The sequence below is a fragment of the Glycine soja genome, chromosome 4, assembly GCF_004193775.1.
Source record: "Glycine soja cultivar W05 chromosome 4, ASM419377v2, whole genome shotgun sequence".
NCBI lineage: Eukaryota > Viridiplantae > Streptophyta > Magnoliopsida > Fabales > Fabaceae > Glycine > Glycine soja.
In genome coordinates this window covers 14,994,176-15,015,595 of record NC_041005.1, presented here as the reverse complement: position 1 = coordinate 15,015,595, position 21,420 = coordinate 14,994,176, and the positions used below count along the sequence as shown (strand labels likewise).

Below are 21,420 nucleotides of genomic sequence, written 5' to 3'. Positions count from 1 at the left end.
ATAAGGGTAGATGATAAATTTATAGCATAGATTAGTACTTATTAATGGGTTGTGAGTGAGGTGTTGGTAATTTAATTATTGTGACTTAAAACCCTAGGCATTTTAATTTGGGGATTTTGTCTAATCTCTTGATCTTTTGATCTTAAACCCTAGATTCCTTGAAAAATATGGTGGTTGTTCCTCACAATGGCATTGGAAGAGTTCAATTTGGTTCTCTTTGGTTGTTTGTAGCTAATCCACTTAGTAACACTTTTAATTGTTTTTAGGAGAAGCAAGTAAATTTCAAAATCAGCTATTTTGGTGATTTTGATTTCTACGAGTACTTGAGAATGAAGTATAATATTATTTTTCTTGGTTGGACTTGATTCTTTGTGATCTTTGGGCGTGCATTTTAAATGTAAAATTGGTTTCTCATTGTGGGTTTTGTGATTGATTTTTGTTGGCTACAACGAAGAGATAATGTAGCCTATGGGTCAAATACTCATAGTATATATATATATATATATATATATATATATTGTGTTTGCTACAACAAAGAGATAATGTAACTAATGGATTAAATACTCAATAGTTTCCATATTTATTGTTCGCCACAATGAAAAGATAATGTGGTCTATGTGCACATAATAGAATGGAAGTTCATGGAAAGTTTGTTATTCTTGAATTATGCTTTTAATTATATTTACTAATGAATGCTCAAAGGAGTAATTACTGGTTGTCAAATGTGAGTTATGTTGTATATCATTAATCTATTGGATTAAGGCTTTTGTTTGTCATTTTGTATTGATGTAGTTCATGTGTAAACTACTATGAGTATGAGTTGCGTATGTTCATAGACGAATTCTATTCTTGATTATAATTATATTTTTATTTCATGGATTTTCCGAGAGAATAAAAAAAATCTGTTTTACAAAGTGGATTGGTTTGTATTTCATTTTAATTAAACTATTATCTTAAGCTTTTATTTGAATATTAAACCTTGTGCCATGTTTGTTTTCTCCTTCCTGTCCACTTTGTTTATCATGCTCTCACTAAGCCTTTATGACTTATCCCATTATTTTCTTTGTCCCTTCAGATTCACAGGTGATTGAGTAGTAGACTTCTTGGGGTTTGTTAATCTACAGAAGGAATTTTGTCCATCTTTTCGGTAGGTTTCCAGTGCATATGATGAAGAGTCTACTTTTATTGGTAACTCCAATATATCGCAGCTATAGGGCTAGACAGGGACAATATCTTTGTTTTGGGTCCTATGTGATCCTACCATATGGACACGAATAGTGGGCTATGTGTATGATATATATATAGTTTGTATGGTTTCACAAGTGGTGAATCAAGATATGGATTGTTCTATTTATAGGGGAGACTCTGTCGGATTTTCGATAGCCCCCTTTGTTATCTTTTATTTGTGTCTAGATATAGTATTGCCCTCAATAATAGAGAGAGAGAGAGAGAGAGAAAGGAAGAAGAGAGATAGAAGATATTGTTATTGATTCAAAATGAAAAGTTAGTTACAACTAATTATGTTTCTCTATTTACAGAGAAAACATATGTGGTTACACTTAACCTGACTAAGGCATTTAACTACCCATATATAGTTATTGCTCTAACAAAATAACAGAAATGACTGCTATGTTAAGTAAGTTTTACTTCATGATTCAGTTAGAGCAGTTGTTAGTACAACTGTCATTTTTATTATTCTGTCAGAGCAGTAACTATCTACGGTTAGTTAACTACCTTAGTCATGTTAAGTGTAACCACATATGTTTCTCTGTAAATAGAGAAACAAAATCAGTTGTAGCCAACTTTTCATTATGAATCAATAGCAATATCTTCTATCTCTCTCTCTCTCAAACTCTATTATGGTATCAGAGCTTGAGATCTATCTATGGCGACAAATCAGAATTCCGCTTCCACTACTCCTTCCTTTCTTCCGATTTCTCAGAAGTTAGATGATTCTAACTTCCTGCTATGGATGCAATAGGTAGAACCTGTTATCAAGGCTTATAAACTTCAACATTTGGGGGCAAATCCTTAGATCCCGATGTGTTTTCTCATAGAGGCAAATTGTGAAGCTGGGAATGAAAATCCAACATACTCTGATTGGGAACATCAAGATCAGATTCTCTTGTCACAATCCTAGGATGGGTTGAGACAACATTATTGTTGTGCTTACCCTCGCTATAATTCAAAACATGAGATAAAAAATGTTTATAACACAAAAATAAAAGACAAAGCAAAAAGCCCACAAAACTTTGGTACGGTCATGAAAGAACTTGTTGCTCTCTTTATCAGCAGTCATACTATAATAAAAAAAGAGAATTGCTAAGAACACACTCCTTTAAACACACTCTCTAATTGGTATCCAAAAGAGTGTGTTCATAGCATTTCTCTACAAAAAAAAATCAGTGTTTAATACTATTGCTTTTACATAAACTCAGGATTTTTCTAAGAGGAAAAAAGAGTGATGTAACAAATTAAATTTGATCACTTACCTTAATTCCTTCTCCCATATTCAATTTGATTTTTTTATTGGGTATACTAATAGGTGTAATATCATTCTTCTTGACTTTATTGACCTTCAGTGATTTGCTTTTTTTAGTGGGAAAGTTTTCCTCCTGCCAAAAACGTGTAATAAAATAATTAGGCCCCATTTATATGTAGTTAATTATTTACAAATTTATGATCAGATCTTAATATATATTGTGAAATAAGTGTTTTAAACAAGATGCAAATCACAGGAGAATGTAAATAAACTAAATATCATCTTACCTCCCTAAGATCTGTGATTGCATCCTCTTTCCAGTGATTAGTTCCATCTAATTGTAATGTATTTGTTATTTGCTTAACTTGTTCAGCATTGTCAAAGGAAAATTTGGATTGCATCTTTGGTACCAATCTAGCTTCTCCCACAATAACTTTAGCTTTCTTCTTTTTCTTCTTGTCAGCTTCATCATCTGGATAAATTATTGCAAAAAAAAAGGTCAAATACTACAAGTAGCATCTTTGAGTTCAATTTCAAAATATTGATCCAATTAACAACTTATAGTCATTATATTAGAACAGCCCTAACAGGATCTGGAAATAATACTTCAATAATCACTGAAATGTCATACCATCCATAAGCAGCCTGCATAATTCAGCAGCCTCAGCTGCGTCATCTTCTATTTCCTCCTCTGCCTGAGCCAAAGTTGGGTGTCTTCTCATTTTAAGACCCTTATCACGTTTTAAGTCATTGGTACTCTCTTCTCCCTCTTCACACTCCTCAGCATCAAGTAAATTTTCAAGATCTCCCGCGAAAGAATCTAGATCACTATTCCCTTCTAAATCACTCTCATTTTCATCACCATTTACAGCTGACAGACTTTGAACTTGTCGATCCCAAATCTCCTGGCATTTCTCTCTGGTCTGCTGCTGTAACTGAAGAAAGGACATTCGCTGGCCACGAGCATATTTGCTGATAGTTGTTGGATCAACCTTAACCCCAGATGTTGCTTGCTCACTTGAAAGTTTACGTATCATAGCAATGCGATGCCACCTAGTTTGTTTTGCAATGACTTCGTCAGGAACATTGAACTTAAGAAGAACCTGGATAAGACCATACTTGAGATTAAAAACAGGAACCCTAGGAATTACATATGCAATGCTATTCCATCATTATAATTGCACTCAGAAGTCAACTAGACACTAATAAGACAAACCAGCCAAATGGAGCTGTGGAAAATTAATTTGCAACTTAAGAAACTACATATAAATGCAAGAGAAAAGAAAACAAACTAGTGTTTGGAATAAAATCTGGACGAAATGAAAAAAATACTGAAAATAGAAACAAAGAGAATACCAATAAGCATATATCGCAGAACCAAATTCAGTTTTCAATCTTAGCTCTGAGATTAATGAAAAGGATAAGGGAATGAAGGGCAACCAAATAGGCATTTGTCAAATAATTGTCTATTCATATTCAAGTAAATGAAATACTTGGGAGGCTGGTGCTTGTACATATAACAGTACCTCTTAGATTATTAGAATGTGAATTTGAGCCTAACTCAACCCCAAAAGCTAGCTCAAGGGGTGAGGATTGTCCACTTATATACTCTAACTTGGTTTTATTTTTAGCCGATACCCCTTGTACAGCTTTCGTATTAATATATAATTTTATCTTTGCAGATAAAAAAAAGTAAATGAAATACTGAGAATAATACATTGATGAAAATCAAATATCCCTGGCTTTTCGAGACACCATTTATTGATATAGATATTCATTGAGAGATCAAAACATTTTGCTACGCAAATTTTCATTTCTATAGTTTACAAAACAAGATTCTCCTCTAATGTCAGCTTTATTTATACCACAATTGAGTACAATATGCAAGGAAAATTTTCACCAGCCAGAAAGTAAAGCCTTTTTTAAAGTCAAGCTCTATAGCTTACATAAATACATACAGTTCAGAACAGATCGCCAAAATACCACACACCTCTCGTGCAGCATCCATGCTTAATCTACGTAGATCAGCATCTGTACCGGTAACAGTAGAACCTCCACGGTTAGCAGCTGCTTTCTTTTTCACCATTGCACTTGACACTGGTGCCTTTGGAGGTGCCCGAGCATAGCTAAAACCCATGCCACGACCAGATGGATCACCAACACCAGTAATTTCCATTCGTTCAATATTTTCCTTACCCTGTCAAAAAAAATTCCACCAAAAGGGGTGAAAAACTCATGATTAATTTAGTCAACTACTAGAAAAAATAACAAACATATACTTATTGCAGTGTAGTCTATGAAGCACCGATAATTCAATTTGGTTTACATATCCAATACTGATACTCTTAGGATTCTTCACCGGTAAGTATCGGTGAAGTATCCAAGCTTTTAAAGCATTTAATGAAAATCCAATACAACAACATCAAACACATTAGTGTATGTATAATATAGAAACATAGAAACATTGTCCTTAATGAACCAAAAATAGAAATTGTTCTCTTTATGAATGATTTCAAGAATAGATATAAATCATAATAATCCCTATCTTCTAAATAGATAACTCCTATTATGAAAAGCAAAAAATAAATAAATAAACAGAGATGTAATACACATACAACAATTCATACAACAATTTGTGCAACATTTTTTATGTCCATCTCTCTTCATGACATCATTTCTTACAAGAAGCAAATTTTTTATGTCCATTTCTCTTCATCACAGCCAATTAATTCCTACACATAGAAGCAAATTATCACTACAATAATTGTAAACGGATGCATGACTTCCATTGATGCATGTTTCTAAATTCAATTATAAGACCTATTTACACTTGCATTCATATTTTATTGGATTCATATGACAGTCAAATGGAAGAATTGCAGCAATTCTAGGCAACTTGTGGATGCAGAACTAATATCTTTCTGGAAAAGTCACTTGCTTCATGCAAATGTCAAGAAGCAATACCATCTTATCAACATAACATAGCAGAAGAGATCACCTTTATAACATACTACAGTGAACTTCTATTTTCTGGTGCATTTTTCAAATTGCAAAATATAAATGAGAGGTCAAAAGATAGAAAGATAAGTTTTTTGCTTTTAAGGGATGGGGGAACAAAGGGGATAAGTCAAATGTTTATCCTTTTGCATTTGCACTTTTCTATTAGATTTTAATGGCTTAATTGCATTTTTAGTCCCTTTAGTTTGGACTCTCTGCGATTTTAGTTCATCAAGTTCTTTTCAGGTAAATTAAGTTCATCTATTTTAAAAATTAAGAAAAAACAACAACAACATGATGCCATTGAACTCAATTAAAGACCAAATTCTTATTATTTTTTATTCAAACATTTGAGGACTAATAATATATTTAAAAGTTTAGAAGTCATAATTTAGTGGGGGTTTTTTTTATAAGATTTTAAGAATTTCATATGATAGATTATGATTTGAAGTGGGAAAAAATTGAGATTTTTTTTACTGATTTTGGGTGAAATTTGATGTTTTAGTTGGTGAGTTTTTCAATGAAAAGGTTTAAAATAATTTAATCAATTACTGAGTAGAAATTTAGAATTTAAGGGTTTTGATAGTAACAGAAAATTAATAGTAGAACCTAATTTGCTTCATTTTAATTGGCACGAGAAAAAAAAACTTGAGGGGCAAAAATTACACTCAGTCCAAACTAAGTGTAATTAAGTCTATTTTAAAATATTCTTTGTTTATCAAAAAGTTAAAAAAATCATAGAGGGCACTCAATTCTCAAGCCTTGGCACAAGATTCTTAGTGAAAAACAATAGCATGTTTTCAAGCTTCAAGTTCTTGTATAAAATTATAAACAAGTGCAAATGTATGAAGGGCCTACACAAGTCAGTAACTCATTCATGGAGAAATTATACGTTACATCAGACAAGAATGCCTACAATGAGATCATTCTATAGCCGTCGGTTCATCCTTGACAATCAACTATGCTTTCTTTAATTTTTCCTGCCCTATTTTCCTTTTACTTTTAAACCCATTTTCAATTCTACCCTCAAAATAATCAAATGGACATATATTAACAAATTTTCAACACATAACCAGGATAGATGCCAATGTCAAATAAACTCAAAATCAGATTTAACATAGATCACCTGGCTTGTACAAGCAACAAAATTGCTACTCAAGTTCCAAGGAGTAATCTGCAGTTCCCTCTCGATGTGTGATGCAGCAGCCAATGCTATTGCTTCATCAGGAAGACGACTCATTGCAGATGAAATATTAGTGGGGTGTGTTTCAGTTATTCCTAAATGTTTTAGACGGTAGAGGCCAGCTTGCATGCTTTCGTAAGCACAAACCTAAAACAATTTTAAAAAAATGCAAGACAAAGAAGAAATCATATTAAATGAAGCATTATAACAGATAGATCTTATAACAAAGAAACAATAAAACATAAGTGCCCAAGATCTGGACAAAGCAATTAATTCACTTTCAAAACATAAATGCATCCCAAGCTAAGCAGCATGTTGATTATAGACCCTCAAACATACAAAATCATAAAAATAATACAACACGAGCATACAAAGTGCATTGAGCATCCAATAAAATGCATTATTGTTAGGCTAAATTACTCCTTTGGTCCCTCTTTGTATTTAATTTTAAGGAACCAAATTGAACCATTTAATCATAGAGGGACCAAATTGAACAAATTAAGTAAAAAGAGGGACAAAAAGAGTAATTTAGCCTTACTGTTTTTTTAAGCCTCATTTTTTCAACAAACCAAAAGCATAGCATCAGGTACTGGGGTTGAGTTTGACCCAAACCCACATTCTAAGACGGTATCAAAGTCTATCCAAGATCCATTAACAAGCCACCCACCATATTATCCACACACCAAGCCCAAAAGTATTGTGCGTGAAGGGGTGTATTAGGAAAAATCCCAAGTCCCACATTGGCTAGAGATAAGGCCAAGAAAGAGTATATAAGAAAGGGACAACCCTCAACCCATGACCTAGCTTTTGGGGTTGAGTTAGGCCCAAGCCCACATTCTAAGAGAACCTAAAAGAACTTTACAAATCATGCAGTTGAGGGATTAAGTTTTACAATGCAAGTTCCAAACCTCCATAGCATGTTTTAAAGATGATTTATTTTTCTATTAATAGTACATTTCAACAGAATGACATGTTTTAATTTATAAATGAAAAAACTGAATGTCATATGATATAACTTACAAGCTCTGGTGTAACCATTTTTCTCAATTCATCCTCTGACCAAATGCGAAAATTTCGCTTTTTAACCAAAATTGACTGTCCATTTGTTCCCCTCTGTGGTAATAGATATTGAATGAAACATTCAGTATACAGCAAACTTAATCAGAAAAAAAATAAGATTGTAATGCCAATATAAAATTGTCTTGCCAAAATTTTCATTTTTCTCTCTTTGAAAATAAAGGGCTAGTTTGGTTTGAGAAAATGTTTTTTTTTTTCATTTTCATTCCCTATTTTCAAAAATAATTACAAAAATTTCACCTTGTTTTTACCTTATTTCTTGTTTTCAAAAATCTATACAGAAAACAATACAAACAAGAATTTTGTTATTGCACTGTTTCCTATGTAAATCTTTGAAAACAATAAACACAGCAAAACAATGTCACTTTTTTTGTAATTATTTGTGAAAGCAAGAAATGAAAACAGAAGACATTTTCATAAACCAAACAAGCCCTAAGGAATTCTATTCAGCATCCATTTGTTACAAATTGCTTGGGTGGCAAGCTTTGTGACTCTCTTATACCTGCAAATTGGCATATTCCTTGATTTTCTTACGGAATGACGCTTCTGACTGGTAAGGAAACTGTGAGAGAAACTCATCAGCACGGATATACGGAGGCATATGCCGCTTCTCTGCTGCTTGGAATTCACGGCACATGTGTACCAATAGCCTGTTTATCATGTAATTCTGAAGATTTTTACTTCCAGGTGATAATACCTCCATGAGAGGCTCCTGCAAAGAATATTTAAAAATTATTAGCACACATCAGAATTATAAATTGCACTATTTTTTTCCTGCCATTGTCAAATTTTCAGAGACATAGCTTTCGACTTTGGTAGGCAAATTGCATATGAAACAAGGAAAAGTTAATCAAGATATCAATACCACATGATTATTAGTATAACTACTCAATATATCACATCCATTAAGATTTTACCAAACAATAACTCAAAGATTCAAAAAACTTAAAAAACAATTAACTCAACAAAAAACACTAACAAGAACATACAAACCTGCTGTCCGACAACATTAATTTTATCAATGCGCCTTAATGATAGCTTTCCCTTTGATGAACGAACCAGCAGGTAGTCAGTTAATGGAACTTTATGAGGAAATACGGGTGCTCTATACATATTTGTCTCAAGTGATGACTGAGTGCAACCAGGTTTTAAATCTCCAAGGAAAGGAGATTTATCAGCAGGATCCAGGGAAATAATGTGCCCCAAGCTATTATCTGTGTTGCGTAATAAGGAGCCAGATTGGTCATCTGGTGAGCATTTTTGATAGTATGTACAAAGTCTTGCACCCATTCCAACATTGCTCAAAAGTAAAGGCCTTTCTTCACAATGCCTACAAAGAGAACATATTCAATGCAATTCCCAGAATCCCAGTGGAGTATCCACAATCCTCATTCATTTAGCGAAGTCCGAAGGAGAAACAAAGTAACAAGAGTATCACAATTGAAGACAAGAAATTAACAAACTATTAAAATCAAGTGCTGAAACAACATTGCTCTTGGATGTATTAGATTTGGAGTCATGATAACATGCTTGAGATATATTCTATGCAGAAAAAACATAAATTGCAAGGCTTGCAATAATTTCTGTTTTAAGATGAGGATTAACTATAACACAGTAGGTTAGGAATACAGAAACTGAATGAGAATAGAATGTTTTTATTATTGAATATTGAATATTCAAGGATTTCCAATTTCTACAACCAAGCCACTGCCCAATTCACAAACTGCTAATGAAATTCTAAGCTAATATTAATTCAGTGCTTAATTTTCCTTTTATCTCTTTTCCTCCCTCAATATCTAAAACTATGTAATTTCAACACAAAATAAGAAAATAATGTTGCCCCAATGGAAAGCAAACATATAATAGCAGGATAACAGTTCAGGTCACTTACTCCATCAGAAAAACATGTCCATCTTTTACTGACAGATCAGACTTTTTCTTGAATGCCCCAGGAGGACGCAAGGACTTGTTCTCACCAGGAACCCTTTGTGCTTTTGGCCACAAATGTATCTTTGTACGAACAAGATGTAACAAGGAGTTTGGTTGAACATTTTGTGCAGCAAGTGACTTGTGATCTTCAAGCTCCGTTCCTAAGTAAAATATTTTCACTGTTTCTGATACCTTAAAATCTACCCCCAAAAAAATCTCAGGTCAGTCATACAGAAGAGGAGCAAGTACGCTGAAGACTAGAATAAACTTGCAGCTTAATTATGATACTAATTCCATAACAGAGATAACAAATTTTATTATAGATGAAAAAATTCACAACCTAGCTTTTTGGAAGCTTTTGCTTTAACAGAAGAGAGAGTTTCTTCAGCATCGACATGCAATTTACTCCCCTTGCCACCCAAACTCTTTATAATAATTTTCATGGGTCCTTGTGTTGGCAATTTCCCTTGTTCTTTGACAGCCACCTCATTGTCATGGGGATACCATAATGCTTTTGGCCGGTGAAAATTTGCAATATCTTTACTGCAAAAGAGTGGGTAAGATTATAATGACAGAAAATCCACAATGCACATGTAGACAATACTCACAAATAGATATTAAAATGCCATATAAAGAACTGGCATGGCTCACTTATACACAAATCAATAAAGGTTTTGCAAGAACTTGATAAATGGCATGAGAAATCCAAACATTGTTATAGATAACCAACAGATCAACGAACAAACTAGTCTAATGGTGACTGATTACGAGCAAGCAATGGAATCATTTATTAACAATGAAGACCTTCAGTACAGTTCACATGGGTGGTCACATCTCGGGTAACTTTGCGGTGTTTTATAAATATATACTGTGAACTTAGTCTTGGACAATATGTTAGTATAGAAAATTCTATAATGTACCGGATTAAGCTCGGTGTATCCATTGAATATACTAATTATATTATGAAAAACATTGTGGTACCAACAAAAGTTCACCTACACCAAGACAGATGAATAAATACAATTTTTCCAAAAGAACCTGGTTCGTGAAAAACTGTGGACTCAAGTTATATTCTTCAAGAAAAGTAGAAAGCCCAAAACATTTGGAGATAGAGTGTTCTCCGCATATTAGGTATTATGTAGCCAAACAAACATCAAACAAGCTTGCATGTAAGAATTAACCAGAACTTCATTTAAAAAACACAATATTCTGACTAAGCAAGAATGTCTCAAAAGAGGTTAGACATGCTACAAGGTACAAACCAAAAGTGTTCACCTCCAAACAAATAAATTCATACTTGCTCAATTTCAATTTCATTGTCTGCAGCTTCAGTGCAGGTTGTGAGTGAAAAACTTTGACACCATGAGCTGAGCGTTTTTTGGAATTTGATTTCAGCTGCTGAGAAGTTTTACGGTTTGAATAGTGTTTGTCATTAGCAACATGTCGCCATCCATATTGACTTCCATGCCCTGGTAGCTCAGAAGAATCCCCGCTGATTGATTGTAAAGAACGAGTTAAAATCATAGCCCCAGCATGAAGGCGAAGATGTGTACCATCCTTGCTATCTAAAACTTCAAAGTGCATTTGATCATCCTGAAGATCAAAAATAAGCTTTGGTTTCACCATAGGCTGATCAAGCTCCTCCCATATTATCTTGTCTAACCAGGAGCCCTCCATCATGTCTCTGTTTTGTGATATAACCTTGGTAAAACGCTTTACTTGACCACTTTGATTATGCTCTGATATCTCCGCCTCTCTTCCATCTGCAAGACTAGAACTATCCACTTCAGATCTGGATTCTAGCCTTAGAAGTTGGGGGTGAAATAGACTTCTGGATATTAAATTGGTCTTAGCTCCAAAAGAATCCCATGAGCCAAAGGGCTCCAATTTGACAGGAGAGCTGCACATTAAGACATTATGATCTTTATCCTCCAGTTTCTTCTGAGGCTCCATCTGAATACTCTGGATCCCACTTTCTATTTCTATTTCACTGCCACCAGAAGCTCCCAACTCAGGTCCAGAAATTTCACAGCTTTCAACATTATTATTACTTGGAACTGGAGAATTGCCCCAAAGGATTTCATCTTCCCAGTCTTGCTGATCAAGAGGATAAAAGTTGGCCAACATGAAAGGATGATCTTTCCGTGAATGATCTTCTGCAAAATCCCCTTTCATCGGTTCAGCACTATGGCATGAGTCCTTTGATTGATGATCATCTTTCCTGGCCACTGAGGCATCCGCAAGAAGAAATCCAAATTTTGGAAACTCCAAGTCAACATCATTGCTTTCTGATACATCATTATGAACTACACAAACCTGTTTAGTAAGTGAGAGACTCTGGGAGAAGCCCTTGAGGAATTCCTCTTCATCCTCTTCTATAAAATCATCAATTAAATCGAAAGACTTGTATCTATCTGTAAACACAAGGAAGGGGGGGAGTCAATTAGGGCAGAAGCCATGCTGCAGAAAGATAGCATTCATTTTGCCATTCAAATCAAATCTCACCATTGACAGTTCTAAATTTCATTCACATATTGTATAAATTGTGCAACAACTATTTAAGTTTTCTAACGATACCTCTCCTACAAGACATAATAGACCCTAACACATGGAGACAAAATTCAGGTAAACATTTCCAATCTCCAAGTACCTCTAGGAATAGAATGTCGATGCTCTCTCTTTTCTCCCTTTCTGAGAGGTTCATGAATGCCAAAGATTTCAGAGAAACGTAAAATTGTCACACCATCTTCCACACATAAAACAGGCAATGGCATAGCCATAGACCTTTTCGGAACTTCAGGGCTTTCCTGTTTGTTTCATCAATTAAGACATTAACATGTCAATAGAAAGTCAACCATGAAAAGATTATAATCATATCAACAATAATTATCATCAATGTTAGAGAAATATATGTTAGTGTGTCCATTACTAATTGGCAGGGATTGTAGCAGGGTACTACACCTACAGTACACATGTACTAAACCTGCAATTGTGCATATTTCAAGTAGCAACCAAGCTTTTCCCCCCCAGGCAGGGTTGGATACAAGGATCAAACAGTGATGCAAACCCACAGGCACCACTCACAATATAACAAAGGAAAACAGAGAAAAACAAATAGAGAAGAATAGAGCAATATAGTAGTGAGTGATTATTGATAATAGAAAAGAAACAATGCAGTAGGGTAACACCTACTACACCCAGAGCTGCGCTCAGTATTTAGAGAATAGATAATTCTCTGACCTCACCAAAATGGTTCACTCACAACAATGATGATACCCTCTCTCTCCTCTAACGAACCTATAACAAACATCCCCACTCACCTCTCAATTTTCCTTCTCTCTCTCTACCACCTCATCACTCCCTTTCTGCCTTCTATTTGTCCTCAAACTTTCCACACCTTGGGCTTAACTCTTTGATCACCTAAGCCCACATCACCTTTTAAGGCCCTATCACTACCACCCTCTTGAGAAACAGACTTGCCCACAAGGCTGAGTCCAGGGAATTGCCGTGAAATTAGAGCCTCATCCTCCCAAGTAGCCTCTTCAATAGCCTTACTTTTCCAATGGATCAACAGTTGCTACACAGAGTCACCCCCTTGCATAACCGTGCGAGTATCCAGCACTGTTAAAGGCCCCCAAACAGCACTCGGGTCACAGTCCAACTCTTTAGGCAGCTCACTCTCCACTTGATATTCCCCACCGCCTTCTTAAGCAAAGACACACGAAATACGGGATGAATGCGGGAAGACACCGGTACTTTAAGCCTGTAAGCTACAGGTCCAATTCGTTCTATCACCTGAAAAGGACCATAGTAACGTGGAGCCAATTTGGGATTAATTCTGGCCCCAACCAACTGCTGCACATGAGGTCGAAGCTTCAGAAACACCCACTCACCGATCACAAACTGCCTATCTTGGCAATGACCATCAGCCAAACTCATCATTCTAGTCTGAGTACATACTAAATGATGCTTTAACTGACGCAAACACTTGTCGCGATCAGTTAAATCCCGCTGAACAGCGTGCACCTTAACCTCTCCTGGCAAAAATCGAGTAATAATAGGTGGTTGTCTCCCATAGACAATCTCAAAAGGAGTAGTATTTGTGGAAGCATGGAAAGCTGTATTATACCAAAATTCCGCCCATGGAATCCACACCATCCAAGCCCTGGGTTGATCAGAAATAAAACACCTCAGAAATGTCTCCAAACAACGATTCACCACCTCCATTTGCGGGTGATATGCCATGCTCAACTTCAAGTGAGTCCCTTGCAACTTGAACAACTCTTGCCAAAAGTTGCTAACAAAAATAGGATCCCGATCACTCACAATGGAATGTGGAATTCCATGTAAACGGATCACCTCCTTCGTAAAAATATCAGCCAACGTCTTTGCTGAATAGAGTTGCTTCAAAGGACTGAAATGGGCATATTTTGATTAACGGTCAACTACAACAAAAATAGTCTCATATCCTTTGGACTTAGGGAGTCTCGTGATGAAATCCATCGAAAGATCCTCCCAAACCAATGAAGGAATAGGCAGCGGCTGCATGAGGCCTGCAGGGGAACGAGCCACATATTTTTGTCTCTGACAAATGTCACATTCCTGGACAAACATTTGAATACTCTTCTTCATCCCTACCCAGTACAAATTGGCAACCAGCCGTCGGTATGTTCTATAAAACCCAGAATGTCCCCCTTGGGGAGTAGAATGAAATTCATACAGCAAAATGGGGATCCAAACAAAATCTGCAGATAAAACTAACCGGTCTTCATAATACAGCACCCCATTGCGATAAGAAAAACCGGGTTTAGTAGGCAGGCCTTCCTTCAAATCAGCAATAATCTTTTGTAACATGGCATCCCTGTGGACCTCATCAATCACCTCTTTATTGCCTTCCCATTCAGGGTAATGCACCATTGACTCAAAAGCCATTGAATCATGCATACGAGAAAGTGCATCAACACCTTTATTCTTCAACCCGGGCTTGTACAAGATGTCAAAACAGTACCCCAACAATTTGGCTGTCCAATTTTGTTGATCCATAGTAGTCACCCTTTGCAAAAGCAGCTGCCTTAAACTTTTCTAATCAGTACATACAGTAAATTTACGATCCAATAGATAAGGCCGCCAGTGTTGAATCGATAATGCCACAGCCATCAACTCTTTTTCATAGGCTGATTTACTCAAATTTCGATCCCCTAAGGCTTTACTGGCATATGCAATTGGGCGCCCCTGCTACAGTAAAATCGCCCCTAAACCATTTCCCAAAGCATCGCTTTCAATGAAGAATTCCTGAGTGAAATCGAGCAAAGCAAGAACTGGTGCTGTAGTTACTTTTTCCTTAAGAACATCAAAAGCCTGTTGCTCATTCGGACCCCATTTAAAACCTTCTTTCTTAGTCACTTCCGTGAGGGGCTTGGCCAACTTCCCATAATCCCGTAAGTCCTAGGAACCCACGAACCCCTTTTACAGTTTTTGGAACAGGCCAATTAAGTACACAACTCACTTTAGCAGGATTCATTGCCACACCTTCATGTGAAATGATGTGACCCAAATACTCAACCGATAACTGTGCAAAAGAACATTTCTTTTTATTGGCTACTAATCTCTCTTCACACAAAACTGAAAGCACTGACCGCAGGTGAGACATGTGAGCTGTCCAAGTAGAGCTGTACACCAAGATATCATCAAAAAACACCAGAACAAACTTACGCAACATTGGCTTGAAAACTGCATTCATAAGAGCTTGAAACGTGGATGGAGCATTCATCATACCAAAGGGCATTACGAGGTACTCATAATGACCCTCATGCGTTCGAAAAACAGCTTTATGAATGTCCTCTGGATGCATCGTCACTTGGTGATAGCCCGATTTCAAATCAATTTTAGAAAAAAATTTGGCACCATGCAATTCATCTAAGAGTTCATCTATGACTGAAATAGGGAACTTGTCGGGGATGGTTACCTTATTAAGAGCACGGTAGTCCACACACATGCGCCATGTGTCATCCTTCTTCTTGACCAAGATCACGGGACTAGAAAAAGCACTCTAGCTGTGACGAATAATTCCCGTTTGCAGCATGTCCTGCACCTGCTTTTTGATTTCATTCTTATGGTGATGGGAATAACGAGAAGGGCGTACATTTACTGGTCCCTGACCCTCAAGTAAATGAATCACATGCTCTTGGTTTCGTTTGGGAGGTAGACCTCTAGGCTCTTGAAAAACAGCACCAAAAACAGATAACTTCCCGTTTTCTGGATTTGGCATTTTCCCCATCTGCACCTTAGATGCCATGAAGAAACCCTCACTTCCCAGTTTGGGCTTAGCCAATAAGCTCTGCAGGGCTGAACATGGGAGATTCTCCTTGCCTTTTCCCTGAAGTTCAATCCACTGGTTATTGAACTTGAAACACGCCACCTACTTAGACCAGTCAATCCACATTCCACCTATTTCATTTAGCCAAGCCATCCCTAACACAACATCCAACCCATCCAAATCAAAAAGCATTGCATCAATATTCATTTGCATTTGACCAATTTCGATCAAGATCCTTTTACACTCTCCTTGAGTTTTGGCTTTGAAACCATCGCCTAATTTGATATGCAAAGGAGCTGTAGCCTTAACACTCCACCCCATGGCTTTCACTAGCTTATGAGATATGAAATTATGAGTGGCACCACTGTCAACCAACACGAGAATAGGCACCCCTTGGATCTTACCTCTTAGTTTCATAGTTTCAAAACTGTTTGATTGAGCTGCTACCAAACCAAACAGACTCATCACACTCATTTCTCCCTCTTCATCTTCCTCTTCGACATCCTACACCTCTCTATCATCCCCCTCATCTTCCTCCGTGATCATAATGCGCAGATGGCACCTATTTCATTTAGCCAAGCCATCCCTAACACAACATCCAACCCATCCAAATCAAAAAGCATTGCATCAATATTCATCTGCATTTGACCAATTTTGATCAAGATCCTTTTACACTCTCCTTGAGTTTTGGCTTTGAAACCATCCCCTAATTTGATATGCAAAGGAGTTGTAGCCTCAACACTCCACCCCATGGCTTTCACTAGCTTATGAGATATGAAATTATGAGTGGCACCACTGTCAACCAACACGAGAATAGGCACCCCTTGGATCTTACCTCTTAGTTTCATAGTTTCAAAACTGTTTTTTTTTTATCAGCAAAATAAATGTATTTTATATATATATATATATGTGTGTGTGTGTGTGTGTGTATATATAAATGAAACAGTATCAGAGGTACTAATACAAAAGGGATATACAATCCTTATATCTAGACACCAGAACTCAATGGTATTCTAGATATGAGGAGAACATCTAGTTTGTTCTATTTGTATCATCCACTACATAAACAAAACCCTGTCTAATATTGCTTGACCATTGAATTAAATGGGTTGTGAAGTCTTTCTCAAAATGTCTAAGCCATGTCCAGGTCAAGAAAATAGCTTCTTCAAACAATCGATTAGCATCAAATTCTGCATTTGAGAACAGCATTCTATTTCTGAGCTTCCAAATAGACCATGTTACCGCCAGCCACCAATACTTCCACCTCTTGCCCCTTATTCCTTCTGTCTGTATAGAAATATGCTGGAGGAAATGTTGTGTAGGGCTGAGGGGGAAAGCAACAAACCAAACAAACTCATCACACTCATTTCTCCCTCCTCATCTTCCTCTTCGACATCCTGCACCTCTCCGTCATCCCCCTCATCTTCCTCCGTGATCATAATGCGCAGATGGCAGTCTGGGCATTGATGGCTCGGATGGAAAGGACCCCCGCACTTGAAACACAATGCTTTCACCCTTCATTCTTCAATCAACTGAGAAGAAATGTTGCGCACACCTCTATCACGAAACCCAACATGTTTTTCATCATTTTTTAATTCTTTCTTTTGACCTGAAATTGTTCCCCCTTTACCTGGACCTTCACGAACCCCACGGACATAGACCCATTCATTGTTTTGGGCCCAACCCACTACTCGCATGTGTATTGGAACGAATCGTGGTACTACACCCTCCAGACCAGCGTGACCCAGAAAAACGAGACCCACTCCAGCTGGGTCGTGTTTCTTGCAATTCGATCTCCACTGCCCTTGCCAAGTTCAATAGGTGAGATCGAGAAATGGGACCCAATGTCTTCAAACTTCTCACACGGCCTTTGATTCCGTCTCGCAGACCATGGACAAAACACCCCATATATTGTTCGTCTAGTAACCATGTCACCTGCGCCACAAGCCTCTTGAAATCGTGAATGTACTCCTCAACGCTACCCTCCTACCACAAAGCAACTAGTTGTTCAAAAACACTACCCTCACCAATACCACCATAACGCTCCAGTACGGCATCTTTCAACTTCTCCCAAGTCAGTTGATCATCCTCATCCAATAGAGCTTTGAAGAAATGGATAGTGTGACCATCCATACAAAACTGAGCCAGGTTGACCTTAAGTTTTGTGCAGGTGTTCTGGACACGAAAATAAATCTCAACACGAGCAATCCAAAGGATCCTCGCCATTGAATAGAGGGAATTCCACCTTCTTCACTGGTTGCCGAAATTCATCAAGAGCACCCCCTTGCAGCTTTTGTAACAACCACTGCATGTCAAACGAACCAGAATTACTCGAGTCTTCATCCTGGATGATTTTGTCCATCTCCTCGGAACCTCCGGTGTCCTTGCTCTGTGTGAGCAAACAAACAAGTCGCTCTTGATCTGCCGCAGCCTGGGCATGCATCTCAGCTAACGTCACCTTAAGGTTAGCCACCTCACTCTCCAGCGCTGACACTTCCGCTTCCATCTTCTTAGGGGGCATCAACAAGTATCACCTCTGCTTGGAAATCGATCCGGTAGGTCAAACCAATTGATGCAAACCCACAGGCACCACACACAATATAACAATGGAAAACAGAGAAAAACAAATAGAGAATAATAGAGCAATATAGTAGTGAGAGATCATTGATAATAGAAAAGAAACAATGCAGTAGGGTAACAGCTACTACACCCAGAGCTGCAATCAGTATTCAGAGAATGGATAATTCTCTGACCTCACCAAAATGGTTCACTCACAACAATGATGATACCCTCCCTCTCCTCTAACGACCCTATAAGAAACATCCCCACTCACCTCTCAATTTTCCTTCTCTCTCTCTACCACCTCATAACTCCTTTTCTGCCTTCTATTTTTCCTCTCATAAACTTTCCACACCTTGGGCTTAACTCTCCGATCACCTAAGCCCACATCTCCTTCTAAGGCCATATCAAACAGCACCATAATGTCCCCAAGAACATTTTAGGTTTGAAACAAACCTCCTCAAGCTTTTGTACATCAGCATCCAATTCTTCAGTCTGCGGTGAGTCAACATGTAATTCATGTTCAAGTGAACTCTCTTCTTTAGATGCATCCACAAAACTCTCTTTCTGCTCCCCTGAAAGAACAAAGCTAGCATATGTAAACTGCTATATGAAATGAGATTCATCGACTACCATTTATCAAGGAAAACCAATCATTTTTTTCTTTCCAAAGATTTTCAAGCTTCAATCCTCACAAAAACATATGTTGCTGAATTGATTGAGCTGAGTTGTGCTGAATGATAAGGTATTAAAGCTTTTGCTCAAACACAAAGCTACTATTGTTAAGATCCAAACCAATACAATAGTGAGATTCAAATATCACCATTAATAAGTAAGGTTTTTTAATCTTTTGTATGCATTACCAGCACAGTGCAAATCAATTTCCCAAAGGATAGGTATTCTTTGCCTCTGGCAATTGAATTAAAATATATGAAATTAGTTCACAATAGAACCAGTTCCTAGTCGCACTCACGCACATTCAAATTATAAATTGGATGCGTCAAACAGAATGCAAACATATCATCCACAGGTTCAGGAGGGATTATAAATCATAAAGGAGCTGGTAAAGCATACTGGATGTGATTAAACAATCACATGGCAATGGACAAAATGCCTAACAGACAATCTATGAATCAAACAAAATCTACTTCCAAACCTGTCCTCAGGGAAAGTGAAAGAGAACTACCTTAAAGGTTCAAATAAGGAGAGCCATAAAAAATTAAAAAGTAGAAAATCAAAGCATTCTCATGCATGACAAACAATACATCTGTCTCCAGCCAATATGCTAGAGCTAGATTACAATTACCATAGTTTCTTGCACTTTTATGAGGATTAAAACCAACATAACCCATATCGTAAGTTAAAAACAGACAAAACAAAGAACAACAGCAATAACAAAGTGGTGCAATTCATGTAAAAAAATATTACCAGCTAAAGGGATGTTATCAACTTTACAATTGTCATTCACAAAGTCTTGCTCCTTTTCAGAATCTTCATCATAATTTTCATCATCAAAGACAGAAGCTTTGGATTCCAAACATACAGAGGCTTCAGCAGAGAAAAATTCTTTTTTTGGCAATAAATAGTCTTCTTCATTGGCAGCTTCTGTCTCTGGACCATCATACTCTTCATCAATATCTTCATAATCAACAGCGTCTTCAGCTTTTACGTCACAGCCTAAGATTAAAAAGAATCACAGTGAGTTAACTATTTTACAGAAGAGGGAAAAGAGATGGCTTATTTTGCAACTCATGCTTCATTTCATCAAATTCAAACTATTTTACAGACAACAAATGCCCTTGATGTGAATTAGCTTTATCAAATGAAATTTCCAAGGAAGAAGAAATGTTAGAGCAGAAGGGTCAGGAATCCTCCCAACAGAAAATAACAATAACAAAATAACTGAAGATCAGCCTGAAATACTTTCAAAACCCTCTGTAAATCTGTCAAAGCAACTCGTTGAATAAATTATGAGATACAAATCAAAACCCTACCCCTCACATGCAACCCTCACATGCGACCCTCACATGAGTAGGTCTTATGATGAGAGAAAGGAATGTTGGCGTAATGCCCTAAGCGGAAAAATACCATGAGACCCACCATGTAGGAATTCTAGGGATGCCACACAAGATGACCCAGTCATGTGAGAACCTTTTTTTTTTTTTTGCTCAGCAAAAATAGATAATATATATATTGAAAAGTACCAGTGGTACTAAGGTTACAAATGTAGATATATTTATGCAGTTGGTTGCTGTTATTTCACAGAACCACATAACATAAGCACACATAATTGTTACATAGGTTCTGCAACACCCCTCCTGCCTAGTTACTAAATGCTTCCTTTAGGTTGGAGGACCATTGATTAAAATGTAATGCAAAGTCCCTCTCCATGGATTTAATCCACGTCCAAAGTATTAGGAGTGCATCATCTAACAATTTACTGCCGTCAAACGTGTCATTTTGGAATACTATTCTATTTCTGTGCTTCCAGGTTGTCCATGTCATAGCAATCCACCAAGATCTCCATCTTGTAAGTTGCTTTCCTTCTGCAAAGTCAGCCACAAGCTGCAGGTAGTGATCCCTAGGATTTTGTGGTAATGCTGTTGCTAATCCAACCCAAGATAAGGACTCCCACCATAGAGGTAGGATATTTTTGCAGTTGAAGAATAAGTGAGCAGCCTCCTCCTCTACATCTCCACAAAATGGGCACACCACCTCATTTACCACTACCTGATGCCTTCTAAGATTCATCTTAGTCGAAAGTCTGTCCCTAATTAGCCTCCAAGCAAAAACCAATGATTTAGCTGGGATTTTGAGCTTCCAAATGTCCACAAAGTCTAAGTTCTGATTAGCTCCCATTTGTTCTCCCCATATCAA

General features: G+C 37.1%; 1 protein-coding gene across 2 annotated transcripts in view; it reads right to left on the bottom strand.

The window, feature by feature from the left end:
- LOC114409411 (transcription initiation factor TFIID subunit 1-like) overlaps positions 1–21,420 on the bottom strand; it is a 31,547-nt gene that overhangs the window by 4,156 nt on the left and 5,971 nt on the right. Inside the window, exons 5-18 of one of the 2 annotated variants that reach the window (XM_028372860.1) lie at positions 19,972–20,220; positions 19,000–19,118; positions 12,319–12,475; positions 10,966–12,082; positions 10,009–10,211; positions 9,631–9,868; positions 8,733–9,069; positions 8,242–8,451; positions 7,683–7,775; positions 6,606–6,809; positions 4,473–4,679; positions 3,114–3,585; positions 2,770–2,954; positions 2,493–2,615 (exon numbers count right to left, since the gene is read on the bottom strand). In XM_028372860.1, coding sequence (XP_028228661.1) covers positions 2,493–2,615; positions 2,770–2,954; positions 3,114–3,585; positions 4,473–4,679; positions 6,606–6,809; positions 7,683–7,775; positions 8,242–8,451; positions 8,733–9,069; positions 9,631–9,868; positions 10,009–10,211; positions 10,966–12,082; positions 12,319–12,475; positions 19,000–19,118; positions 19,972–20,220 — 3,914 coding nt within the window. Of the gene's footprint in view, positions 1–2,492; positions 2,616–2,769; positions 2,955–3,113; positions 3,586–4,472; positions 4,680–6,605; positions 6,810–7,682; positions 7,776–8,241; positions 8,452–8,732; positions 9,070–9,630; positions 9,869–10,008; positions 10,212–10,965; positions 12,083–12,318; positions 12,476–18,999; positions 19,119–19,971; positions 20,221–21,420 lie in introns of those variants that run through there. The other variant, XM_028372861.1, reaches the window with a different exon arrangement.